At 54.7% G+C, this 23,206-nt stretch overlaps 1 protein-coding gene across 2 annotated transcripts; it reads left to right on the plus strand.

Annotated features, from left to right (window-relative positions):
• Positions 1–19,544: 19,544 nt before the first annotated feature.
• LOC4331704 (protein IQ-DOMAIN 19) lies at positions 19,545–21,860 on the plus strand. Of its 2 annotated transcripts, none has more exons than XM_026023631.2 (5): positions 19,545–19,782; positions 19,857–20,302; positions 20,380–20,616; positions 20,688–21,239; positions 21,619–21,860. In XM_026023631.2, exons 2-5 carry the CDS (start codon positions 19,880–19,882, stop codon positions 21,637–21,639), a joined length of 1,233 nt encoding a protein of 410 aa, XP_025879416.1. In that variant the 5' UTR covers positions 19,545–19,782; positions 19,857–19,879; the 3' UTR covers positions 21,640–21,860. The 2 variants fall into 2 exon arrangements, with proteins under 2 accessions (XP_025879416.1, XP_015629363.1); XM_015773877.3 differs by having other exon boundaries at positions 19,545–19,747.
• The last annotated feature ends 1,346 nt before the right edge of the window (positions 21,861–23,206 follow it).

Genomic DNA, 23,206 nt, shown 5'->3' on the forward strand with positions numbered 1-23,206 from the left:
AGTGCAACAATCTCCGTCACGGCGGTGAGTCGTCAGCAAACCTGGCGAATCGAGGGTGCGGCACCACCGGCGGCAACGGAGGCCAACGCGGACGCGGTGGGAACAACCGTGGACGCGGCGGCAATGGAGGCAACAACAGCGCAAACCGCGGCAAGGGTGGTCGCGGGAATGGCGGCTTCAATGGAGGACGTCAAGGAGGTGGCGTCGACACTAGGCCCAAGTGCCAGCTATGTTACAAGCGAGGACATACAGTAATCAACTGTTGGTATCGTTATGATGAGGATTTTGTTCCAGATGAGAAGTATGCAGGTTCTGCAGCCACCTCCTATGGTATCGATACCAACTGGTATGTGGATACTGGGGCAACTGATCATGTGACAGGAGAGTTGGAGAAGCTCATCGTTCGTGATCACTACAAAGGACATGATCAAGTGCATACCGCTAGCGGTGCAGGTATGGAAATTAGCCATATTGGTCACTCTATTGTTAAAACCCCCAGTCGTGATATTCATTTACGCAATATTTTACATGTTCCTAAGGCTAACAAAAATTTAGTTTCTGCTCAACGTCTTGTTTCTGATAATTCTGCCTTTATGGAACTATATTCTAAATATTTCAATCTTAAGGATCTGGCCACGAAGAAACTTCTGCTTAGGGGGCCCTGCCGTGGTTGTCTCTATGCTCTTCCATCTACACCGCCACATGCACACTCAACCAAAGAAGTTTATGGAGTCTCCAAGCCATCTTTTGAAAGGTGGCACAGTCGTCTCAGTCATCCCTCCTCTCCAATTGTAGAGAAGGTCATTAGCAAAAATAATCTCCCATGTTTAGTTGAGTCTAATAAATAGTCTGTGTGTGATGCTTGTCAAAAGGCAAAGAGTCATCAATTGCCTTATTCTATATCATCTAGTATATCTAGTCATCCTTTGGAACTTATTTATTCTGATGTTTGGGGTCCTGCCCCCACTTCTGTTGGAGGCAAACAGTATTATGTGAGTTTTATTGATGATTTCAGCAAGTTTACTTGGATTTATTTAATTAAGTTTAAATCTGAAGTTATCCAAAAGTTCCATGAGTTTCAGGCTCTTGTTGAACGATTGTTTAACAGAAAAATCCTAGCAATGCAATCTGACTGGGGAGGAGAATATGAGAAACTTAATTCCTTCTTTACCAAAATAGGTATTACTCATCATGTGTCTTGTCCTCACACACACCAGCAAAATGGCTCAGCTGAAAGAAAACATAGGCATATTGTAGAAATGGGTCTTGCTCTTCTTGCTTACTCATCTATGCCATTAAAGTTTTGGGATGAGGCTTTTACTTCTGCTGTTTATCTCATTAATCGTACTCCTAGCAGACTCTTGAAATATGCAACGCCTTTGGAACGTCTGTTTAAACAAACTCCTGACTATAATCTTCTTCGTGTATTTGGGTGTGCATGTTGGCCTCATCTCCGACCATATAATGCTCGCAAATTACAGTTCCGTTCCAAACAATGTACCTTTCTAGGTTACAGTCCCCTTCATAAGGGGTTCAAATGTCTAGATCCTTCCACCGGTCGCGTTTACATCTCCCATGATGTAATTTTTGATGAGAATGTTTTCCCCTTTGCCTCACTTCATCCCAATGCCGGTGCAAAATTGCGTTCTGAAATTTTATTATTGCCATCCCATCTTGATATTCCTATTATTCCTGGGGTGCAACAAATGAGTACCACTGTGGCTAATGTTCCTACTAATCCTGCTAATCAAATTTCTGGAGATGAATTATCGCTACAGGAAAATTCGGCAGCAAATAATGCAGCTCCAGATGGTGCGGACGCAGCCACAGCTGCCACGAAAGATCCAGCGGCTGACTCCCCTCACACCTCTGACGCAGCGTCTTCGAGCGTCCTCCAGCGTCGTGTGGAGGCCACCGCAGAGTCCTCCTGCTCTCCTGATCGGTTGCATGTCGAGCTCACACCGGCGCACTCACCCGTGGCCATGCAATCTCCAGATGCCACGTCTCCTACTGCTTCCTCTAACTCACAGGAGCCATCCACGTCTCTTGATGCTTCTGTTGCAGGGGAGGTAGATACACAGCAACAACAGCACCATGTAATATCTAGACCGGCTACGAGGTTGCAAAGTGGCATTCGTAAGGAAAAAGTTTATACTGATGGTACAGTTAAATATAGGACTACTTTTCTCACTGTTACTGGAGAGCCAGAAAATTTAGATGACGCTTTAAAAGATAATAATTGGAAAAAAGCTATGGATGCAGAGTTTATGGCTTTACAAAATAATAAGACCTGGCATTTAGTTCCACCTCAGAAAGGTAGAAATGTTATAGACTGTAAGTGGGTGTATAAAATTAAAAGGAAACAAGATGGGAGTCTAGACAGATATAAAGCTCGCTTAGTTGCAAAAGGGTTTAAGCAAAGATATGGCATAGATTATGAAGATACTTTTAGTCCTGTTGTTAAAGCTGCTACAATCAGGATTATTCTTTCCATTGCTGTCTCTAAAGGATGGTGTATGAGACAGTTAGATGTTCAGAATGCTTTTCTTCATGGAGTTCTCGAAGAAGAAGTGTATATGAAACAACCACCAGGTTATGAGGACAGTTCTTTGCCAGGGTATGTGTGCAAGCTTGATAAAGCTTTATATGGCTTAAAGCAGGCACCTAGAGCTTGGTACTCTAGGCTTAGCAAGAAGTTATATGATATGGGATTCCAAGGGTCCAAGGCTGATACTTCTTTGTTCTTTTATAACAAAGGAGATTTGATTATATTTGTACTCATTTATGTTGATGATATTATTGTCACCAGTTCTAGACAGGAAGCTGTTCCAGCCTTGCTTCGGGATTTACAAAAGGAGTTTGCTCTGAAGGATCTTGGAGATCTTCATTACTTTCTTGGTATTGAGGTAACTAAAGTGTCTGGTGGTATAGTTCTTACTCAAGATAAATATGTCAATGATTTGTTGAGAAGAGTAAATATGTTTGACTGCAAACCGGTTAGTACACCCCTGTCTACAAGTGAGAAATTGTCTATAAATGAAGGAGATCCTTTAGGACCAAATGATGCAACACATTATAGAAGTGTAGTTGGTGCTTTACAGTATCTAACATTGACTAGGCCTGATATTGCTTTTCCTGTAAATAAGGTTTGTCAATTTTTACATGCTCCAACTACACACCATTGGGCAGCTGTTAAGAGAATTTTAAGATATTTGAAGCAATGTACTAGACTTGGACTTAAGTTAAGCAAGTCTAGATCTATGTTAGTAAGTGCTTATTCAGATGCAGATTGGGCTGGTTCCCTAGATGACAGGAGATCTACAGGAGGTTTTGCAGTATTCTTAGGAGATAATCTTGTGTCATGGAGTGCACGGAAACAAGCTACTGTTTCTAGATCTAGTACAGAGTCAGAATATAAAGCTTTGGCTAATGCTACAGCAGAGATTATGTGGGTACAGACTTTATTGGCAGAATTGCAAGTTGAGAGTCCATCTATGGCAAAGTTGTGGTGTGATAATTTAGGAGCTAAGTATCTTTCTGCTAATCCTGTGTTTCATGCCAGAACTAAACACATAGAGGTTGATTATCATTTTGTTCGAGAAAGAGTTTCAAGGAAATTGTTAGAAATTGATTTTGTGCCTACAGGAGATCAAGTTGCAGATGGTTTTACAAAGGCTTTGTCAGTTCGACAGTTGGAGAATTTTAAGTACAATCTTAACTTAGGAAAGTTATGATTAAGGGAGGGTGTTAAACATGTGATATGTATTTGTGTGATGCACACGGCATGGTTAGATGGATAGATATGATTAGATAAGGCTAGATTGAGTTTGTTGTAACAGAATAGGAGCATATCTATCCATCCACCTGCGCCGATCTCTGTAACCCACAACGGTGGTTATTATCGCTAATATAAGATTAACAAAGGTGCGGCCCGAGAGGGTTGAACGCTTCTGAACCTCTGATGTTTGATACCTCCACCTATCTTGCACTGCTAAATGCTGATCTCCTACACTTGCCTCTAACTCTGCTCGAACCGCATCAGCATGTTAAGAGCAACCATCCCCCAAGTTTGGTGTGCCTTGCACTTGATCTGGAGAGAGCAGGAGCATGATAGCGGTGGTGGCTCATTCTGGAGCATGAACAAGAAAGTGGTAGGCTTGTGGAGGAGCAGGTGCAAATAGCAAGGGAGCAAGAGGGTAAAGCAGCAGCATGCTCGTGGATGTGCAAGAGCAGGTTGGTAGCAAGATTATGGAGGTCTTCTCCACGGCTCCCCCTTGTGGAACCCGCCTTGAGCTTAAGCTCTGTACAGCCCAAATTGTGCCTCCCACCATCTTCATCCTCCATCTCCACAATGGGCAGCGGTTCGACAAGTCACACTAGGAGATATTCCTGGCGGAGCGCCTTGATGGAGCTCACCAGTTTGGAGCTGCAAGATGCACCCATCCACTCCCATTGATTTTGATGCAAGAACGCATGGTTTGCTGTTGGCCCTTCCAGGTACCACATGACCTCCTTGTAGAGAGGATGGAAATGGAGTTTATGGCGAGCGGCAAGCATCCAATCAACGGTGCTGGTCGATGGTGGTGATGACTGACACACAGCAAAGCTAGTCCAAAGTGCAACAGATTGCAAGTGTAGCTGGTTTAAACTGAGACCATTGTAATAGAGCTAGTCCAAGCTGTAAATGTGGTAAAGATAGTGACGGAGCGTGGGGCTCCTCACCGGGAGACCGCGCAGGCCCCCCTTTGCCGGTTCGGCCGGGGACCCTGGGTGAGATTCTAAGCTTCTAGTCTGTGGAAGGTTCGCGAGAATGGAAGAAGCACAAGACACGGGCGATGTATACAGGTTCGGGCCGCTGAGAAGCGTAATACCCTACTCCTGTGTTCTGGTGGATCTGTGTATGAAGAAGCTACAAAGAGCTGGAGAGTCAGAGAGCTTTTACTCTAGAAACCCTCTCCTCTGGTTCTCAATCCAGCCTCCATCGTTCTGGATCCCTTCTCTAAGTGGGCAAGGTCCTCCTTTTATACCTCAAGGGGATACCACATGCACCATCTCTCTCTTTTGTGTGGGGACTTATCCTATCTTCCCCCCAACTTGACTTGCCTTCTCTTCATAAATGGACGGAGATTTGTATGGTTGCCGTCCGAATGACCTTCTGATGGGACGGCCCATACCTACCTCCACTTCCGCCGGAAGCAGGCGCGACGTGGGAACATGGCTGTCTGCTGACGACATGACCAGTGTCAGACCGGTCACAAATCGGTCATTCTTGTCCACCACGTGTCAGTTTAGCAATCTGCACGTTCGCCCTTCTTCATGCGATATCTTGCTTGTAATGGTTAGGATGAAGCCTGGCATATATCTGACCGGGACCAACGTGCCATCTCCAGGAGGTAACACGCCGGCTCCGGCTAGGGACGAGTGCTTAGAGACTCTCATCCTGACGGGATGGGGCGAGGCGTGTGTCAGACCGCCTGTCGCCACCTAACCCACGATCTGATCGGTCTGTGACTGGTCACAGACCGGATAAACGAGCGCGCTGCACTGCGTTACATGCGGCGTGACGCGCTCGTCCAAACCGCAATAAATGTGGTTAGGTGAGCCCTGCTGCGCTCACCTAACCCATACACGCGGCGCAAAATCTACAAGGGGTCGGGGCGCCTCAGCCCTCGGGGCCGAAACGGGAGCGGTCCGACCCCTCGGGAAGACAAAGAGGGGGGCGGCCACATCACCCTCGGGCCCGACCCCCCCGAGGGGGTCAGGCCTCGTGGGTGATTGCTCCTGCCCAAGCCTCTAGTCATGATACTCCCGGTCCCATGTCACCGACAGTAGCCCCCGGCGTTATGCCAGGGCGATCGCCCTCCTCGAGGGAAGCGGTCGGGCGTGACGCCACTTCCTAAGGCCTGGTGACAGGTGGGACCGGTCTCCACAGTTGGGCAGAAACCCAACGGTCGCCAATCACGCACATCGGCAATGGTAACTCGACTGTCAATAATGAGCGGCCTCTTCAAGGTTGCCACATTACTCGAGTAGCACGCGAATCGGGACGAGCCGGTTCGTTTTGCCTGGAGATATGGTGATGGCGCTTCGGTCGGCGAGCGTAATTAACGCGCGCACGATATGTTCCATCTCGACTGCCACAGCCGCATATCCACCTCATGCGCCGCAAGCGGGCGAATGGGATTAGTGGAAGCGTGGGCGCGAGAAACGAGAGAGCGAGATAGTGGGCGCGAGAAGCGAGGAGCCGGGCACAGCGTTGGCAAGGGTATAAAGACACCGAGGAAGAGATTTGCTTCCTTCCTCTCGCCATTATTCCCCTTGTCTTCGCCGCTTGCGCCCTAACTCCTTGTTTCCTGTGCCCTACCTTCGCCACACGCGCTCGCTCTCAAACATCTCTTCCTCCGGCGTCATGGCACGGGGCTCCGCTTTGCTCGATGGTAGCGTGCTGCCGCCTTCCCGCATCGTGAGCGAGAGGCAGGCCGGGCTGCCGCGCCGCTTCATGCCGGAATCTGCCACCGGCCGGGAGATAGTCACGCTGGGCGAGGGACGCCCGGCGCCACACTACCCGGGGCGGTCCGTCTTCTTCCTCCCTTTTGCAATGGCAGGGCTGGTTCCGCCATTTTCTTCTTTCTTCATGGATGTTCAGGAGTTTTACGATCTCCAGGTGGCGCACCTCACCCCCAACGCAGTAATGACATTGGCCATCTTCGCGCACCTGTGCGAGATGTTCATCGGGGTGCGCCCATCCCTTCGGCTGTTCCGATGGTTCTTCACCGTACAGTCGGTGTCGCCGCCGTCGGTGGTTGGTGGCTGTTACTTCCAGCCGCGGGGGCCGGTGCTGAACCGCTACATTCCCTGCGTCCTCCGCAAGAAGTGGGATGACTGGAAGAGCGACTGGTTCTACACCCCCCTCGCCGACGAAGCGCGCCTCCGACTTCCGAGCCAGCCCCCGGCGCAGGCCTCCAGCTGGCGGGCGCCGGTAGATCTGGGAGATGGCTATGACGCCGTCCTCGACCGCCTGGCGGGCCTGCGATCCCAGGGGCTCACAGGGGCCATGGTGTACGGCGACTACCTTCGTCGCCGGATTGCGCCGCTCCAGCGGCGCGCCCGGGGCGCCTGGGAGTACACCGGGTCCGAAGACTATATGAGGACCCATCAGGGAGTCAGATGGGACTGGGCTCCTGAGGATTTCAAGATAGTGGTCCAACGGGTGCTGAATCTCAGCTCCGTGGAGGCATCCCTCATTCCCCAAGGAGTCCTCCCCCTCTGCAGCGATCCAGATCGCGCCTCCATCCTGACCATCATGCAGGCGGTCGGGGCGTCGGAGGAGCGGGCTCCTCGAAGCCACGATGGCGCGGGCGGGAGCCGCAGGGGGGAACAATCTACCCCGGGAGGGGGTCGTGCTTCTGGGCCCCGCGACGGGGGCCCGGGGAGCAGCCGCCCTGCCGACGCCCGGGGGAAGAGGAAGCAGGAAGGAACCCCTCCCCCATCTCCTCCCCGAGGGGGCGGGGCGGCGCGTGCCAGCAGCAGGCGCCCGGAGGGGGCCACGCCGACGTCGCAGCCCGAGGGGGAGCGGAAGAAGAAACGGCTCCGCAAGATGGGGGGGACAGAACCATCCCGGGGAAACCTTATTTCCCCTCCAAGGTGGTCGTTTAACCGACCCCCTCGCAGGTTCGTCCCACGCCCATCGTGGCTGTATTCATTCTCTCAACGCGAGTTTTCACTCACCCATCTTGTTTGTCTTCTGGTCTTTCTTCTGTTTCAGCGAGATCCCGTCGCGTCCCTCCCGCCATTCCAAGTCCGGCCAGTCTGAGGCCGAGGATCCGGCGGCCGCAGAGGCTCGGAGGCGGGAATCTGACCGGCGAGAAGCCGCGGATCGCCTACGGGAAGCCGAGGAGGCCGCTCGGGAGGCCGCCCGGGCTCGCCAGGCCGAGGAAGCCGCTCGGGAGGAGGCCGGACTCCGCCAGGCCGAGGCGACGACATCCTCCGAGGCGACCCGTGAAACTGACCGGCAAGAGGCCGCGGATCGCCTTCGGGAAGCCGAGGAAGCTGCCCAGGTGGCCGTCCGAGCTCGCCAAGCTGAAGAAGCCGCTCGGGAGGAGGCCAAACTTCGCCAGGCTGAGGCGACGACGACTTCCGAGGCAGCTCGCGACGAGGCCGCGGGCGCATCGCTTGGGCCCACTCCCTCGTGCGACGCTCAGGACAAGCCAGGTCCGGGGGACATCCCCGAGTCCGGCACGTCCATCGGCGGGCCGAGCCGCGCGGCATCCTCTCCGAGGCGGCTCTTCCCCACGCCTTCCGTTGCCCCACTGAGCGCAGAGCCCCTTCTGCAGGCCTTGGCCGTCGCGAACACCACGGTGTTGGACGGGTTAAGTGCCCAGGTGGAGGCCCTGCAAGCAGAGCGGGCGGAGCTCGACGCCGCATGGGCGCGTGTCGAAGAGGGGCGACGCTCGGTGGAGGCCATGGTGGAGGTGGGCCGCAAGGCACACCGCCGGCACGTCTCAGAGCTTGAAGCCCGTCGGAAGGTGCTGGGGGAGATCGCCAAGGAGGTGGAGGAGGAGCGGGGGGCTGCCCTCATCGCCACCACCGTGATGAACGAGGCGCAGGACACCCTCTGCCTTCAATACGGAAGCTGGGAGGCGGAGCTAGGGAAGAAGCTCGACGCCGCCCGGGGGGTCCTTGACGCTGCCGCTGCCCGAGAACGGCGGGCGGCAGAGACCGAAGTGGCATCCCGGCGGCGCGAAGAAGCCCTTGAGGCCCGTGCCATGGCGCTGGAAGAGCGTGCCTGCGCCGTGGAGAGGGACCTGGCGGACCGCAAGGCCGCCGTTGCCATCCGGGAGGCAACGCTGGCGGCGCACGAGGCCGCCTGCGCCGAAGAGGAGTCCGCGCTCCGCCTCCGCGAGGACGCGCTCACCGAGCGGGAGCGAGCTCTCGGGGAGGCCGAGGCCGCGGCGCAACGGCTGGCGGACAGCCTGTCCCTCCGCGAAGCAGCGCGGGAGGAGCAGGCGCGCCGCAATCTGGAAGGTGCCCGCGCCGAGAGGGCCGCACTGAACCAGCGGGCCGCTGAACTCGAGGCGCAGACAAGGGAACTGGACGCGAGGGCGCGCAGTGGCGGGGCGGCTGCGGGCGAAAGCGACTTAGCCGCCCGCCTCGCAGCTGCCGAACACACCATCGCCGATCTGCAGGGCGCGCTAGACTCGTCCGCCGGGGAGGTCGAGGCCCTCCGCTTGGCAGGCGAGGTAGGGCCCGGCATGCTTCGGGACGCCGTCTCCCGTCTAGACCGCGCCGGGCGGCAGGCGGGTCTCTGGGGCAAGCGGACTGCGAAGTACGCCGCTAACCAGGGGGGCCTCGCCCAGCGCCTCTCGGAGATGGCCGGGACTCTCCAACGGCTCCCCGAGGAGCTCGAGAGGACGATTAAGTCATCCTCGAGGGACCTCGCCCGAGGAGCGGTGGAGCTCGTACTGGCGAGTTACCAGGCCAGGGATCCCGACTTCTCCCCATGGACGGCGCTGGACGAGTTCCCTCCCGGGACCGAGGACGGCGCGCGCGCGCAGGTCCGGGACGCCGCCGACCACATCGTCCACAGCTTCGAGGGTTCGGCCCCTCGGCTCGCGTTCGCCCTCAACTCCGACGAGGAGGACGATGACAGCGGAGTGGGCGGCAGTGGCGACGAGGCTGGCGACCCGGGTGCATTGGATTGAGCCCCCAGGCCCCCGCCAATCTTTAAATAGTTTTTTCTTTCTTCTTCCGAGGCCTTCGGGCCCCCTTCTTGTATAGACTAATTTAATCTGCAATCAAATAAAGAGGAAATTTTTGTGTCAATTCTATTTGTTGTGTGTATGAGACGAGGATGGTCTGTGCCGCAGTCCTTTTGTGTCTTGGCTTGAACAAGGACTCGTGCCCAGGTCCCAGTCCTCAAATGGCTCGGGTCGGGGCTAGTGCCTGGGGAGATCCACATGTCGAGACTGGCCAGGCCGGGAGCGTGGTGACCGAGGGTTATGGGTGACCCGATTGTGGGTTTTTGCCGATTCCCCCCCCGGAGTTCACCACGCCCCGGGGCACGGCTCGGTTCTGGGCCCCTTTTGGCGATTTTAGCCGACCCGAGCCCCCGAGGGCAGGATTGAGCACGAGTGACCTATTTCAAGTCAAGATTCTTCAAAAAGAAATAACAGCACAGACACAGCCTTTAGGAAATTGAAAATGCTTTTATTAAAATACAGATATAAGAGAAATAAGAATATGCATGTGTGGTAGCCCCCGGCCAACCCTGCACGCCCGAGGGGGGTGCGGGGTTGGCCCGAGCCCGAAACCTGACACCCGATCCCCCTTAGGGGTAGAAGCGACGAAGGTGTTCGATGTTCCACGGGTTAGGCAGCTCTGTGCCGTCGCCGGTGGCCAGCCGAACGGAGCCCGGCCGGGGGACGCCGATCACTCGATACGGACCCTCCCACATTGGTGAGAGCTTGCTCAATCCAGCACGCGTTTGGACGCGGCGTAGGACGAGGTCGTCGACGCAGAGTGATCGGGCCCGGACGTGGCGCTGATGGTAGCGCCGCAGGCTCTGCTGGTAGCGCGCGGCTCGGAGGGCCGCGCGCCTCCTTCGCTCTTCCAAGTAGTCGAGGTCATCTCTGCGAAGCTGATCTTGATCAGCCTCGCAGTACATGGTGGCCCGAGGGGACCTCAGGGTGAGCTCGGATGGGAGAACCGCTTCCGCGCCGTAGACGAGGAAGAAAGGCGTTTCCCCGGTTGCTCGGCTTGGTGTGGTTCGGTTTGCCCAGAGCACCGCTGGCAACTCCTCGGTCCACGAATCGCCGTGCTTCTTGAGGATGTTGAAGGTCTTGGTTTTAAGGCCTCTGAGGATTTCTGCATTGGCGCGCTCCACTTGGCCATTGCTTCTGGGGTGGGCGGGGGAGGCGAAGCAGAGCTTGATGCCCATGTCTTCGCAGTAGTCGCCGAAAAGCTCACTAGTGAATTGGGTACCGTTATCCGTAATAATACGGTTAGGCACTCCAAACCGGGCTGTGATGTCCTTAATGAATTTAAGTGCGGAGTGCTTATCGATCTTGACGACCGGATAAGCCTCGGGCCACTTAGTGAACTTGTCGATCGCGACATACAGATACTCAAACCCGCCCGGGGCCCGCCTAAACGGTCCCAGGATATCGAGCCCCCAGACAGCAAATGGCCATGAAAGTGGTATGATCTGCAGGGCCTGGGCCGGCTGATGGATTTGCTTGGCGTGGAATTGACACGCTCTGCACCGCCGGACCAGGTCGACCGCATCATTGAGAGCTGTCGGCCAATAGAAACCCTGACGAAAGGCTTTGCCAACCAAGGTGCGCGAGGCGGAGTGGGCTCCGCATTCGCCTTCATGGATATCGGCAAGAAGCTCGACGCCTTGTTCCCGAGGAATGCACTTCAGGAGGATTCCGTTAGCCGCGCGCCGATAGAGGGTCCCTTCTACCAGCACGTAGCATTTGGAGATGCGCTGGACGCGTTCACTCCCTTCGCGGTCCTCGGGTAGAGTCTTATCTGTGAGGTATACTTGGATCTCAGCGATCCAAGCAATCAATCTAAGGGAGCTGGGAGCGCTCCCCTCGGGTCCCGAGGCCTGGACTCCGACGGGCCTCGGGGGCCGGTCAGGCGCGTCCGTCTCCCCTAAGGGGTCGGGTCGCGCCGACGGCTGGGCAAGCCTTTCTTCAAAGGCGCCCGGTGGGGTCTGGGCTCGCGAGGAAGCGAGCCGTGAGAGTTCGTCGGCAATCGTGTTATCCCGTCTGGGCACGTGCCGAAGCTCTATCCCGTCGAAATGGCGCTCTATACGCCGTACTTGGCGCACGTAAGCGTCCATCTGCGGGTCAGAGCACCGGTACTCCTTACAGACCTGGTTAACGACCAGCTGGGAGTCGCCTAATACCAGGAGGCGGCGGATCCCCAGTCCAGCTGCCACCCTGAGTCCCGCAAGGAGTCCCTCGTACTCTGCCATATTATTGGTCGCCCGAAAGTCAAGGCGAACCAGGTATCTGAGAACGTCTCCGCTCGGCGAGGTCAACGTGACCCCCGCACCGGCGCCCTGAAGAGACAGGGAGCCGTCAAACTGCATCACCCAGTAGGCGGTGTGAGGCAGCTGCGAGGGGCCCGAGTTGGCCTCGGGAATGGAGACGGGCTCGGGAGCTGGGGTCCACTCTGCCACAAAGTCGGCGAGGGCCTGGCTCTTGATAGCGTGGCGTGGTTCAAAGTGCAAATCGAACTCAGAAAGTTCGATTGCCCATTTCACCACCCGTCCAGTACCCTCTCGATTATGCAAGATTTGGCCAAGGGGGTAAGACGTAACCACCGTGACCCGATGCGCCTGGAAATAATGGCGCAGTTTCCTTGAAGCCATCAGAATAGCGTAAAGCATCTTCTGGGCCTGAGGGTATCGGGTCTTGGCGTCCCGGAGGGCCTCACTAACAAAGTAGACGGGCCGCTGCACCTTTCGGTGGGGCCGATCCTCTTCGCTAGGGGCCGCATCCTTGGGGCGCTCTTCGTCCAAGCGGCCACGTGGGGCGCACTCGTCTTCTGTGCCGATGACCTCGGGGTCGGAGGACGACAGGGGCGGCCTTCCCACAGTGGCCTCGGGGCCGTCCTGGGGGTCGGGGGCTCTTGGCGTCGTCGGACAAGCGGGCAGAGGGCCAGCTCCGGTCGTCGGGGGCCTTGGGCCACCGTTCGGCTCGGGGGCCTCTCCTCCCTGCTCTCTCCCGGGTCGAGTCGGCACAGGGTTAGCCTCGGGGTCAGAGGGCGATAGGTGCGGCCTTCCCGCAGTGGCCTCCGGGCCATCCTGGGGGTCGGGGGCACCTGGCACCGTCTGACAAGCGGGCAGAGGGCCAGCTCCGGTCGTCGGGGGCCTTGGGCCACCGTTCGGCTCGGGGGCCTCTCCTCCCTGCTCTCTCCCGGGCCAAGCCAGCACAGGGTGGGGATGCGCGGAATGAGGATTGTCCTCATCGCGCTCCACAACCAACGCTGCACTAACTACTTGCGGGGTCGCCGCTAAGTAGAGTAGCAAGGGCTCATCTGGCTCCGGGGCGACCAGAACCGGGGGAGAGCTGAGATACGCCTTCAACTGAGTGAGGGCACGTTCAGCTTCCTCCGTCCAAGTAAACGGCCCGGAGCGTTTGAGGAGCTTAAATAGGGGTAGCGCCTTCTCTCCCAGCCTCGATATGAACCGACTTAGGGCGGCCATGCAACCGGTGACGCATTGCACATCCCTAAGTTTGCTGGGGGGGGCGCATCCGCTCTATAGCTCGTATCTTCTCGGGGTTGGCCTCGATGCCTCGGGCAGAGACCAAGAACCCGAGAAGCTTGCCCGCAGGTACACCGAACACGCACTTATCGGGGTTCAGCTTTATGCGGGCGGAGCGGAGACTTTCAAAAGTTTCCGCTAGATCCGAGAGTAAGGTCTCTTGGTTGCGCGTCTTCACAACCAAGTCATCGACATAAGCCTCAACATTACGTCCTATTTGGCTACCCAAAGAAATTCGAGTAGTACGTTGAAAAGTAGGACCTGCATTCTTTAACCCGAAGGGCATTGTCGTATAACAATAGGTTCCTATGGGGGTAATGAATGCAGTTTTTTCCTCATCCTCCCTAGCCATGCGAATCTGATGGTAACCAGAGTATGCATCTAGAAAACACAAAAGGTCGCACCCCGCGGTGGAGTCGACAATCTGATCTATGCGAGGCAGGGGGTAAGGGTCCTTAGGACATGCCTTGTTAAGGTCGGTGTAGTCGATGCACATCCGAAGCTTGCCGTTCGCCTTAGGAACGACCACCGGGTTCGCCAGCCACTCCGGATGGATGACCTCGAGGATGAATCCGGCCTCCAGAAGTCGCGCCACCTCCTCGCGGATGAAGGCTTGACGTTCCGGGGCCTGCCGCCGCACTTTCTGCCGGACCGGCCTTGCGCCCGGCCGCACGGCGAGACGGTGCTCAATCACCTCCCTGGGGACCCCGGGCATATCCGCCGGTCTCCATGCGAAGACGTCAGCGTTTGCCCGCAGGAAGGAGACGAGCGCGTCTTCCTATTTGCCGTTCAGAAGACCACCGATCCGTATGGTCTTGGACGGGCCGTCGCCCAGGGCAACCTCCTTGACCGGGACCTCGTCGCATGTGATCATCCGCTGCCTCGGGGCGGCGGGGACGGAGGTGCCAAGCCTCTCGTCGCCACCCTCGGGCTTGGACGCGGCGGCGAGGTGGTCCGCGCGCTGCTCCATACAAGCAAGCGCGACTTTGAGGTCGCCATGGACAGAGATGGGGCCACCGGGGCCCGGCATCTTCATCTGGAGGTAGGCGTAATGGACCGCCGCCATGAACTTCACCAACGCGGGCCTCCCTAGGACCGCGTTGTAGGGCAGACTTAGGTCCGCCACATCGAAGTTTACCCGCTCCGTGCGGAAGTTGGCGGATCCACCGAAGGTGACCGGTAGGTCGATATGACCTAACGGCCATGTGTGCCCCGGCGTCACACCAATAATCAGCTGGGACGGCCGGAGCACCATCCCCGGGGCCTTGATGGCGTCAAAGGCTGCAGGGGAAAGGATGTCGAGGGCCGCTCCCCCATCAATGAGGACACGCCCCAGCTTCACGTTGCAAACAGTGGGGGAAACCACCATTGCGATCTGTCCTCCCCGGGCAACGCACGGTGGGTGGTCGGTCTGGTCGAAGGTGAGGGCAACCTCCGACCACCGCGCCCGGCGCGTCGCCTCATGAGTAGGGGCCGCGGCCAGAAGCTCTCGCTTCATGGCCTTGAGGCTCCGGCGAGAAACGTGAGCACACGCTCCCCCATCGACAGTGGCAATGGTGACCCCAGGCTCTTGGAAACCTAGGTCATCATCGCCGTCATCGATGTCCTCGGCAGGGGCCTTTTGCTTGGCCTCACTTCGCCGATTGCCGGAAGGAACCGCCGGGGACTTGCCCACTCGGCGCTCCTGCCTCCTCTCCTCCTCCCACTTCCTCGTCCGCTCAGCCAAACTTTTGACTGCGCGGCAGTCCGCGAGGTCGTGAAGGGAGGTGTTGTGGACGGTGCACCACTTGCCGGTTGGGCGCTCCCTGCTGGGAGCGCCGGCCTCCTTCTTTTTGTCGCTCACAGGCCTCCCCTTTCGGGTGGCCCGCGAAGCGCCCTCGACGGCGAGGACATGACCCTCGTCGTCGGAATGGGCTGACCTCTTCTTCCTCCTCCTGTCACGCCGCCCTGTCTGAGCAGCGGATCCGGGGGCGGCCGAAGCTGCCACACCGGAACCGGAGGGGTTCCAGGTCCATGCCTCCTCCTTACGAGCCACTCGGTCCGCGAGCTGAAAAAGCTCCGCGGTAGTCTGGGGCTCTTTGGAGGCGATCTTTTCGAGCATGCGGTTGTGCCGCACACCCCCCCTGAACGCGTAGATCACCGCGTGTGCAGGGATGCATGGTATGGTGTTGCGGACTTGACAGAACCGCTGAATGTATGAGCGAAGTGACTCATCATCCCTTCGCTGTACTGCGTGCAAGTCCGCTTCCTCACCTGGGCGCGGATATGTGCCTTGAAAGTTCATGGTGAACTGTTGGCACAAATCCTCCCAAGAGTGGACGGACGCGGGTGGCAAGTTCATTAGCCAACCCCGCGCCTGTCCCTTCAGGGCCATGGGAAAGAAATTCGCCATAACCCTGTCGTCACCCCCGGCGGCCTCGATCCCGGTCGCGTAGACCTGGAGAAACTCGGCGGGGTTGACGCTTCCGTCATATTTTTCGGCGATGGTGGGCCGGAACCTTGGGGGCCAACGGACGTTCCGAAGGCTCGCCACAAAGGCTCTACAGCCGACACCACCAACCGGGGGCACGGAGGGCTGATCCCCGCGTCCGTGTTGAGGTGACACTCCGGACGAGGAGGCGCCCTCCGTTGCGTGGGCAGCACGTCGGCCATTACGCCGGCGCTCGATACTGATGCGGGCATCCGGCCCCCCACGCAGATCTTCCCGGGTCGGAGGCGCTGACGAAGGAGTGGCGGTCGAATGGCGAACAGCGGCCGCCGCTCGCCGCGCCCTCCGTCTTGACGACGCGGAGCCGGTGGTAGCAGTACCAGAGGCCTTGGTGGCGGAGGACCGCCCACCAGCATCTAGGCGCTGCCGCGCCGTCATGACCAAAATGGCCACGTCGTCCAGCCAACGTTGGGCTGGAGACTCCGGGTCAGGGACGACGGGCGGGTGACGCAGGAGCGCGCCCGCAGCTTGGAGCGCGCCCTGGGGCGTGCTGCCGTCGCCGTAGACGAGGAGGCGACGCTCCCCATCTCGGCGCCCTTCTCCATCACCCGTGGATGTCGAAGTCGCGGATCCTTCGACCCTCTCGAGCGCCTCCTCCCGCCTAGGACTTTGGCGTGGAGGGGGCGGTGGAGTACGAGCTCGACGGCGTGGGTTCGGCTCCCCGTCGTCACCGCTCACACTCGGAGAGAGGTTGTGCGCCTTTGCTTGTTCGGCCATTGGGCTGAACAGGAAAAGCTTGGCGCACACGAAAGAATGCGAGAGCTTAGAAAAACACACGCAGAGCCCCCTACCTGGCGCGCCAGATGACGGAGCGTGGGGCTCCTCACCGGGAGACCGCACAGGCCCCCCTTTGCCGGTTCGACCGGGGACCCTGGGTGAGATTCTAAGCTCCTAGTCTGTGGAAGGTTCGCGAGAATGGAAGAAGCACAAGACACGGGCGATGTATACAGGTTCGGGCCGCTGAGAAGCGTAATACCCTACTCCTGTGTTCTGGTGGATCTGTGTATGAAGAAGCTACAAAGAGCTGGAGAGTCAGAGAGCTTTTACTCTAGAAACCCTCTCCTCTGGTTCTCAATCCAGCCTCCATCGTTCTGGATCCCTTCTCTAAGTGGGCAAGGTCCTCCTTTTATACCTCAAGGGGATACCACATGCACCATCTCTCTCTTTTGTGTGGGGACTTATCCTATCTTCCCCCCAACTTGACTTGCCTTCTCTTCATAAATGGACGGAGATTTGTATGGTTGCCGTCCGAATGACCTTCTGATGGGACGGCCCATACCTACCTCCACTTCCGCCGGAAGCAGGCGCGACGTGGGAACATGGCTGTCTGCTGACGACATGACCAGTGTCAGACCGGTCACAAATCGGTCATTCTTGTCCACCACGTGTCAGTTTAGCAATCTGCACGTTCGCCCTTCTTCATGCGATATCTTGCTTGTAATGGTTAGGATGAAGCCTGGCATATATCTGACCGGGACCAACGTGCCATCTCCAGGAGGTAACACGCCGGCTCCGGCTAGGGACGAGTGCTTAGAGACTCTCATCCTGACGGGATGGGGCGAGGCGTGTGTCAGACCGCCTGTCGCCACCTAACCCACGATCTGATCGGTCTGTGACTGGTCACAGACCGGATAAACGAGCGCGCTGCACTGCGTTACATGCGGCGTGACGCGCTCGTCCAAACCGCAATAAATGCGGTTAGGTGAGCCCTGCTGCGCTCACCTAACCCATACACGCGGCGCAAAATCTACAAGGGGTCGGGGCGCCTCAGCCCTCGGGGCCGAAACGGGAGCGGTCCGACCCCTCGGGAAGACAAAGAGGGGGGCGGCCACATCACCCTCGGGCCCGACCCCCCCGAGGGGGTCAGGCCTCGTGGGTGATTGCTCCTGCCCAAGCCTCTAGTCATGATACTCCCAGTCCCATGTCACCGACAGATAGATAGCCCAATATGCAATTCACTCTTTAAATTGTAAAACTTAATTTTAAGATTATACTAAAATTTATGTAGCTTTTTTTTAATATTGGCTTTTAAGTTGCTAATAACACATATATAAAAGTTTTACAAATAAATTATTTTCTGATCACTAATAGGATACTTATGGCTTATAATAAGCTTTTGAGCAACCGATGAAACTCACCTTTTTCTTTTTAATGGTGCAGCCATTGCACACATTTCATATAAAGAACTCTCATTTTTAGAGAAAAAAAATGGGACTAAAACTTACAATGCGTAATTAATTAGAGAAAACTAGACGAAAATCATATCTACCACAGAGGCACAGACACATCATTAAGTAGTCATCAACTAACTTAAAGTTATGTTTTATAGTTTGGAAAACATACACGTGGAAACCGAGAAATATGAATCGGGAAAATATGGTAAAGAACACAGCCTTAGTCACAGTTTCGGGCTGTGCAGACAGAAAAAGGGACGCAACGCAGTGATGCTGCTGTAATCTTTTGTTTTCCTTTTGTTTTGAACTAGGAAAGCTAGGCTTCCCCCATTTCTTTTATTAAAAAAAAATTAAGTAATTATTAATTCTTTTCCTTCATTTGATTCATTGTGAAATATACTTATATGTATACATATAGTTTTACATATTTCACAAAAGTTTTTAAATAAAACGAACGGTCAAATATATGCTAAAAAGTAAACGATGTCAAATATTTAGAAACGGATGAAGTATCAGATATGACAATGTGTGCTTACAGAAATGTCCCCCATTTCCAATACGAAACGAAACCTTGTGCGGCGCCGCGCTCCGATCCGTGCGGCCATTGAAGGCGAGCGAAGCAAGCAGCCAAAACCCACGCCGGGGACCTCGCCCCTCAACTGACTACCATGGTGTCCCGACCTCCAGCTAAGCCCCAGCACCAGAATGCGATGCGAATTAGAGCAAGGTCAATAGTATAGCCAACTACCGGCTACAAAAATATCTATAGCCAATCTAATAGTCCATTTATACAATAGTTAACTGTAAAAATATACTACACTATTAATATCCGGTCACATCTCTTATACACACATAACATATTGGAGTCCGTGTTGCAGCCGGCTACAAATCTGTAGCGTGCTTTCTTCTCTCTCTTCTCTTTTCTTCTCGATGTATGGTTATAGCCGGCTTATAGCCTGCTATTGTACCTGCCCTTACACAAAATCCAATCCTATCCTGCATGCTCTGCTGCTTGCTACGGCGTCGCCGTCGCGGGCTCTGCTCCAACAACCAATCGCTAGCTGCATCCGCATCCGCATCGGCATCCACATAGCATATGCATAATGCATTTGCAATTTTGCATGCGATGACCTGTAACTCCAGATGCGATGAACAGATCAGGGCCTTGGTCCCTGCACTGCACCTCTGCTTCGCGTATTGATTTCAGATATATGTAGATGGACAGTCAGAGAACCAACACATGTGCGCTTCTTTGGCCGCATGCCGACCGCTAACCCCACCGCAATCCAATGGAATAGTCTCCATGGATGCATGCATTGTTTTCGAGTATGTTTAATTATTATATCGTCGGTCATTCCGCGTTGATTCGATCAGTCTTTGACAGTCTAACGAATGTCAGACTGATCTGCAAACAAAGGACAAATTTTTAGGGTAAATTAATTTACTCACTGAATTCAGGGACATGGAGAAAGAGACAACAGCTAATCCAGTATAAGAAAGATGGGGCACAGATCACGCACACTACAGTTCACACGGTTATTATTCTGATCGGCCCAACCGATCCATGATTGTCATGGAGACATGGACCCGGCAGTGTACAGACGAGCAGTTCTCATAATTCCATTCCTTCTCCGGATCGATATTAATAAGAAGAAAAAAAAAGATTCTGACAGCCAAAAGGGCGATGCTGTTCAGGATCTATGCCATGTTCTTAGCAGTTTGTCCAAAAGCTTCACGTGGCTCTCTTCTTAATTCTTATTCAGCTCGCCACACTGTTGACTGAAAAATTGGAGCAGGCACTGCAGGGTGGTTGTCTGAATTTGATCTTTGTATCTGTTTAGGTAGTAGCCATGGATGACAAATTGTTCGTTGTGATATGGTTTGAGATTTTGTGAAATTTTTGGTGAATTTTCAGTGATCGGTTAGGAGGGAGGAGGAATGGGGAAGGCGGGGAGATGGCTGAGGAGCTTCTTGGCCGGCGGCAAGAAGGGTGGCAAGAAGGGCGAGGCAATGGCGGCGGCTTTGCCCGGAGAGGCGGCGAAGGAGAAGCGGTGGAGCTTCAGGCGACCGGTGCACGGCGAGAAGGCGGCGGCGGAGGCGGCGGCGGCGGCGGACGGCGTGGTGGTGGGCGAGGCCGAGGCGGGGTTTGATCTGTCCGCGTCGGAGTCGGAGTTCGACCAGAAGAGACACGCCATGGCGGTCGCGGTGGCGACCGCGGCCGCCGCCGACGCCGCCGTGGCCGCGGCGCACGCCGCGGCCGCCGCCGTCCGCCTCTCCTCCCGCAAGGCGCACCAGCTGCCGGCGAGCGCCGTCGAGGAGGCGGCGGCTGTCAGGATTCAGGCCACCTTCAGAGGCTACCTGGTAATAACGCACAAAATTTCCCTCTCCTACGTGTTCGTCGGATCGATCACGACGTGTTCGTCCGCGTGACAATGCAGGCAAGAACAGCGCTGTGCGCGCTGAGGGGCATCGTGAAGTTGCAAGCTCTGGTGCGAGGCCAGCTCGTGAGGAAGCAGGCGACCGCCACGCTCCGCTGCATGCAGGCTCTCCTCGCGGCGCAGTCGCAGCTGCGCGCGCAGGCGCAGCGGGTGCGCGCGCTGCACGAACACCACCGGACGCCGCCCAGGCCACGGCCGCCGTCGCCGCCGCAGCACCCGAGGCACCGCCGATCCTACGTAAGTTTTTCACCGGAAAATTTAATCTGATGATATGAACAGACGCCCTGACGGGGATGGGGGTGGAGCAGGAGATGGACAGGTCGTGCGAGGAGAACGCCAAGATCGTGGAGGTGGACAGCGGCGCCGGCGAGCCGGCGCGGCGCGGCGGCGAGTACGGCCACCACGGGCGGTGGTCGCCGGCGCCGTCGGCGATGACGGAGGTGATGAGCCCGAGGGCGTACAGCGGCCACTTCGAGGACATGGCGTTCGCCGCGACGGCGCACAGCAGCCCGCATCACGCGTCGGCGTCGTCGGAGCTGCTGTGCTGCCCGAGCTACATGGCCAACACGGAGTCGTCCCGCGCCAAGGCGCGGTCCCAGAGCGCGCCGAGGCAGCGCACCGACGCGCTGGAGCGGCAGCCGAGCCGCCGGAAGAGCGGCGGCGGCGGCGGCGGCGCCAAGATGCAGCGGTCGTCGTCGTCGCACGCCGCGGCGGCCCAGCGCGGCGCGCAGTTCCCATGGCCGGTGATCAAGCTGGACACGTCGAGCGCGTCGCTCAAGGACAGCGAGTGCGGGTCGACGAGCTCCGTTCTCACCGCCGCCACCGTCTACAGCCGGACGCGGTCGCTAGTCGGATTCGAGGTGAGTTACGACTTCCGAGACATCGTCCATGTTTTTTTCTAACGAAGATGAAAATAAAGTTAATGTATGTAAAATAAAAAGTTATTAGGATATGATTTATTGAGCTTTAACTATTACAAACTTAAAAAATAGATTTATTTAATATATTTAAGCAACTTATATATATAATTTTTTTAAAAAAAACGTAGAGTATGAAAATAGAGGTAAATTCTACTACTCTGTCTAAAAAAATAAACTCTAGCTATGAATATAGACATGTATGTGTTTAGATTCGTAGCTAGGATTGATTTTTTTTTTCTTTGGACCGAGGGGGTATATCTTAGTGTGAAAAACATAAGGAAAAAATTATTCACTCGCACTTGTTCTTTGCATGATCCAGGTGCGCAGGGGTTTGTACTGAGCTACAAGAATAAAAAATGCCATTGCCGGACGAACCGGGAGCTTCGCCAATCGCCATGGATTGAATGTTCGTCAGTTTGCTCGACGTGTGATGGATTCAGGATCATGAACTGTACATTCTGTGTAGGTTATTCTGTGTTGTGGTGACTGTAACATACCAGGAATACATACTGCTAAGTGAAAGCGAAATGTAATAAGCAATCCACTGCAATTTCTTCCAAATTCCAGTGTTTGTTCCAATTTCTTCCAAGTTTTTTGTGGGCCTACTCGAGGTTACTGGGCTGTACTTGCACACATCCCACGAGAAAATAGGCCGAAAAGAAAGCCCATATACCTGTTCATGGGCTAACTGGGCCGGCAGCTCATCTACCAATCAGAAGAAGGGCCATCGTTCTTAACTTCTCGTAGAGCACACCACACGCTTTTTCGCCGAATAAGCGAAACGACATATTTGCAAAGGAATAGTAATTTGTGAATAAAATTTTTATATATGTGTTCTTAGTGATCTAAAAGTAAATGCTGAAAAATAAACTTTCATAAAAATATCTCAAAATGAGCTTTAAATTGAAGATTAAAAATTTAAATTTTGGCTAATAAATATAAGTATAAACGAAAAGATGAGACCTCATCTCACTCTCATCAGCCATCATACAGGTTTCATGGCCTGGTTGCTTCCTACAGATGGCGAAACAACCGAAGCCGTTGTGTTGCTTTCGATGGCGGAATCATGGCTCAGAGACGCGCTTAGCATGGCCAAATTTGACATCAACTGATGAGGAATTGAGGATAAGCGTCGTGAATGGCTGAAATCGACAGGTATTCGGGTTGTTTCTTCAGCATCACAACATGTCAGGCAGGGACACGACGCACTTGTCCAGAAATTTTTTATTTTCTTCCTGGGTCGGCGAAGAAGATCGACCAAATTTCGTTAAGATTAGGCTTGTACAGACATCTTATTGCTCGTGATCTGGTTTGCTGACGAAGCAAAAGGAATAAGCCCTTTTTTGATGGACACGAGGGTAAGAGAAGAAAATGGTCGGTTTGTGAGATCGAACTGTCAAAGAAGTCACATTCAGGTTGAAGGATAACTGATCAATTTTTTGAAAGAACATACATCATCCTCGATCCTAAAATATATGACTTTGTTGTCTTTTCGCATAATATTTAATTATTCATCTTATTAAAAAATATATAATTTAATTTTATTAAAAAAATATCATTTATTTTGTTGTGTTTTTATCATCAAATAAATTATAATCTTAATTTATATTTTTATATATTTATACTATTTTTTAAAAAAAATATAAATAGTCAAACATTATACGAAGAGTGTACGACATCTGAAGTATATAAAAAGTTTGAAAAAAAGAGATGGCGTGTTCTACCAGTTTGATGAGTCCATACATCTGTGAGAGATGCAATGAATGAAAGACGAGGGTAATAATTTCTGGTCACAATCGTCTCATCTCCCCAACTAATCAAGTAACCATTCGCTTTAAAAGCTAGTAGTAGAGCATCCACACTTGTACAAATTCTCAGGTAGAAACATGAAGAGAAAAATTTGGAGG

The sequence above is a fragment of the Oryza sativa genome, chromosome 3 (assembly GCF_034140825.1).
Source record: "Oryza sativa Japonica Group chromosome 3, ASM3414082v1".
Taxonomy (NCBI): Eukaryota; Viridiplantae; Streptophyta; class Magnoliopsida; order Poales; family Poaceae; genus Oryza; species Oryza sativa.

Excerpts from the sequence above, each read along its gene's own strand:
- LOC4331704 (XM_026023631.2), top strand. The coding sequence starts at position 19,880 with ATGGGGAAGGCGGGGAGATGGCTGAGGAGCTTCTTGGCCGGCGGCAAG. Across the intron at positions 20,303-20,379 it reads CCACCTTCAGAGGCTACCTG|GCAAGAACAGCGCTGTGCGC; the intron begins GTAATAACGCAC and ends GTGACAATGCAG. Across the intron at positions 20,617-20,687 it reads CGAGGCACCGCCGATCCTAC|GAGATGGACAGGTCGTGCGA; the intron begins GTAAGTTTTTCA and ends GGGGTGGAGCAG.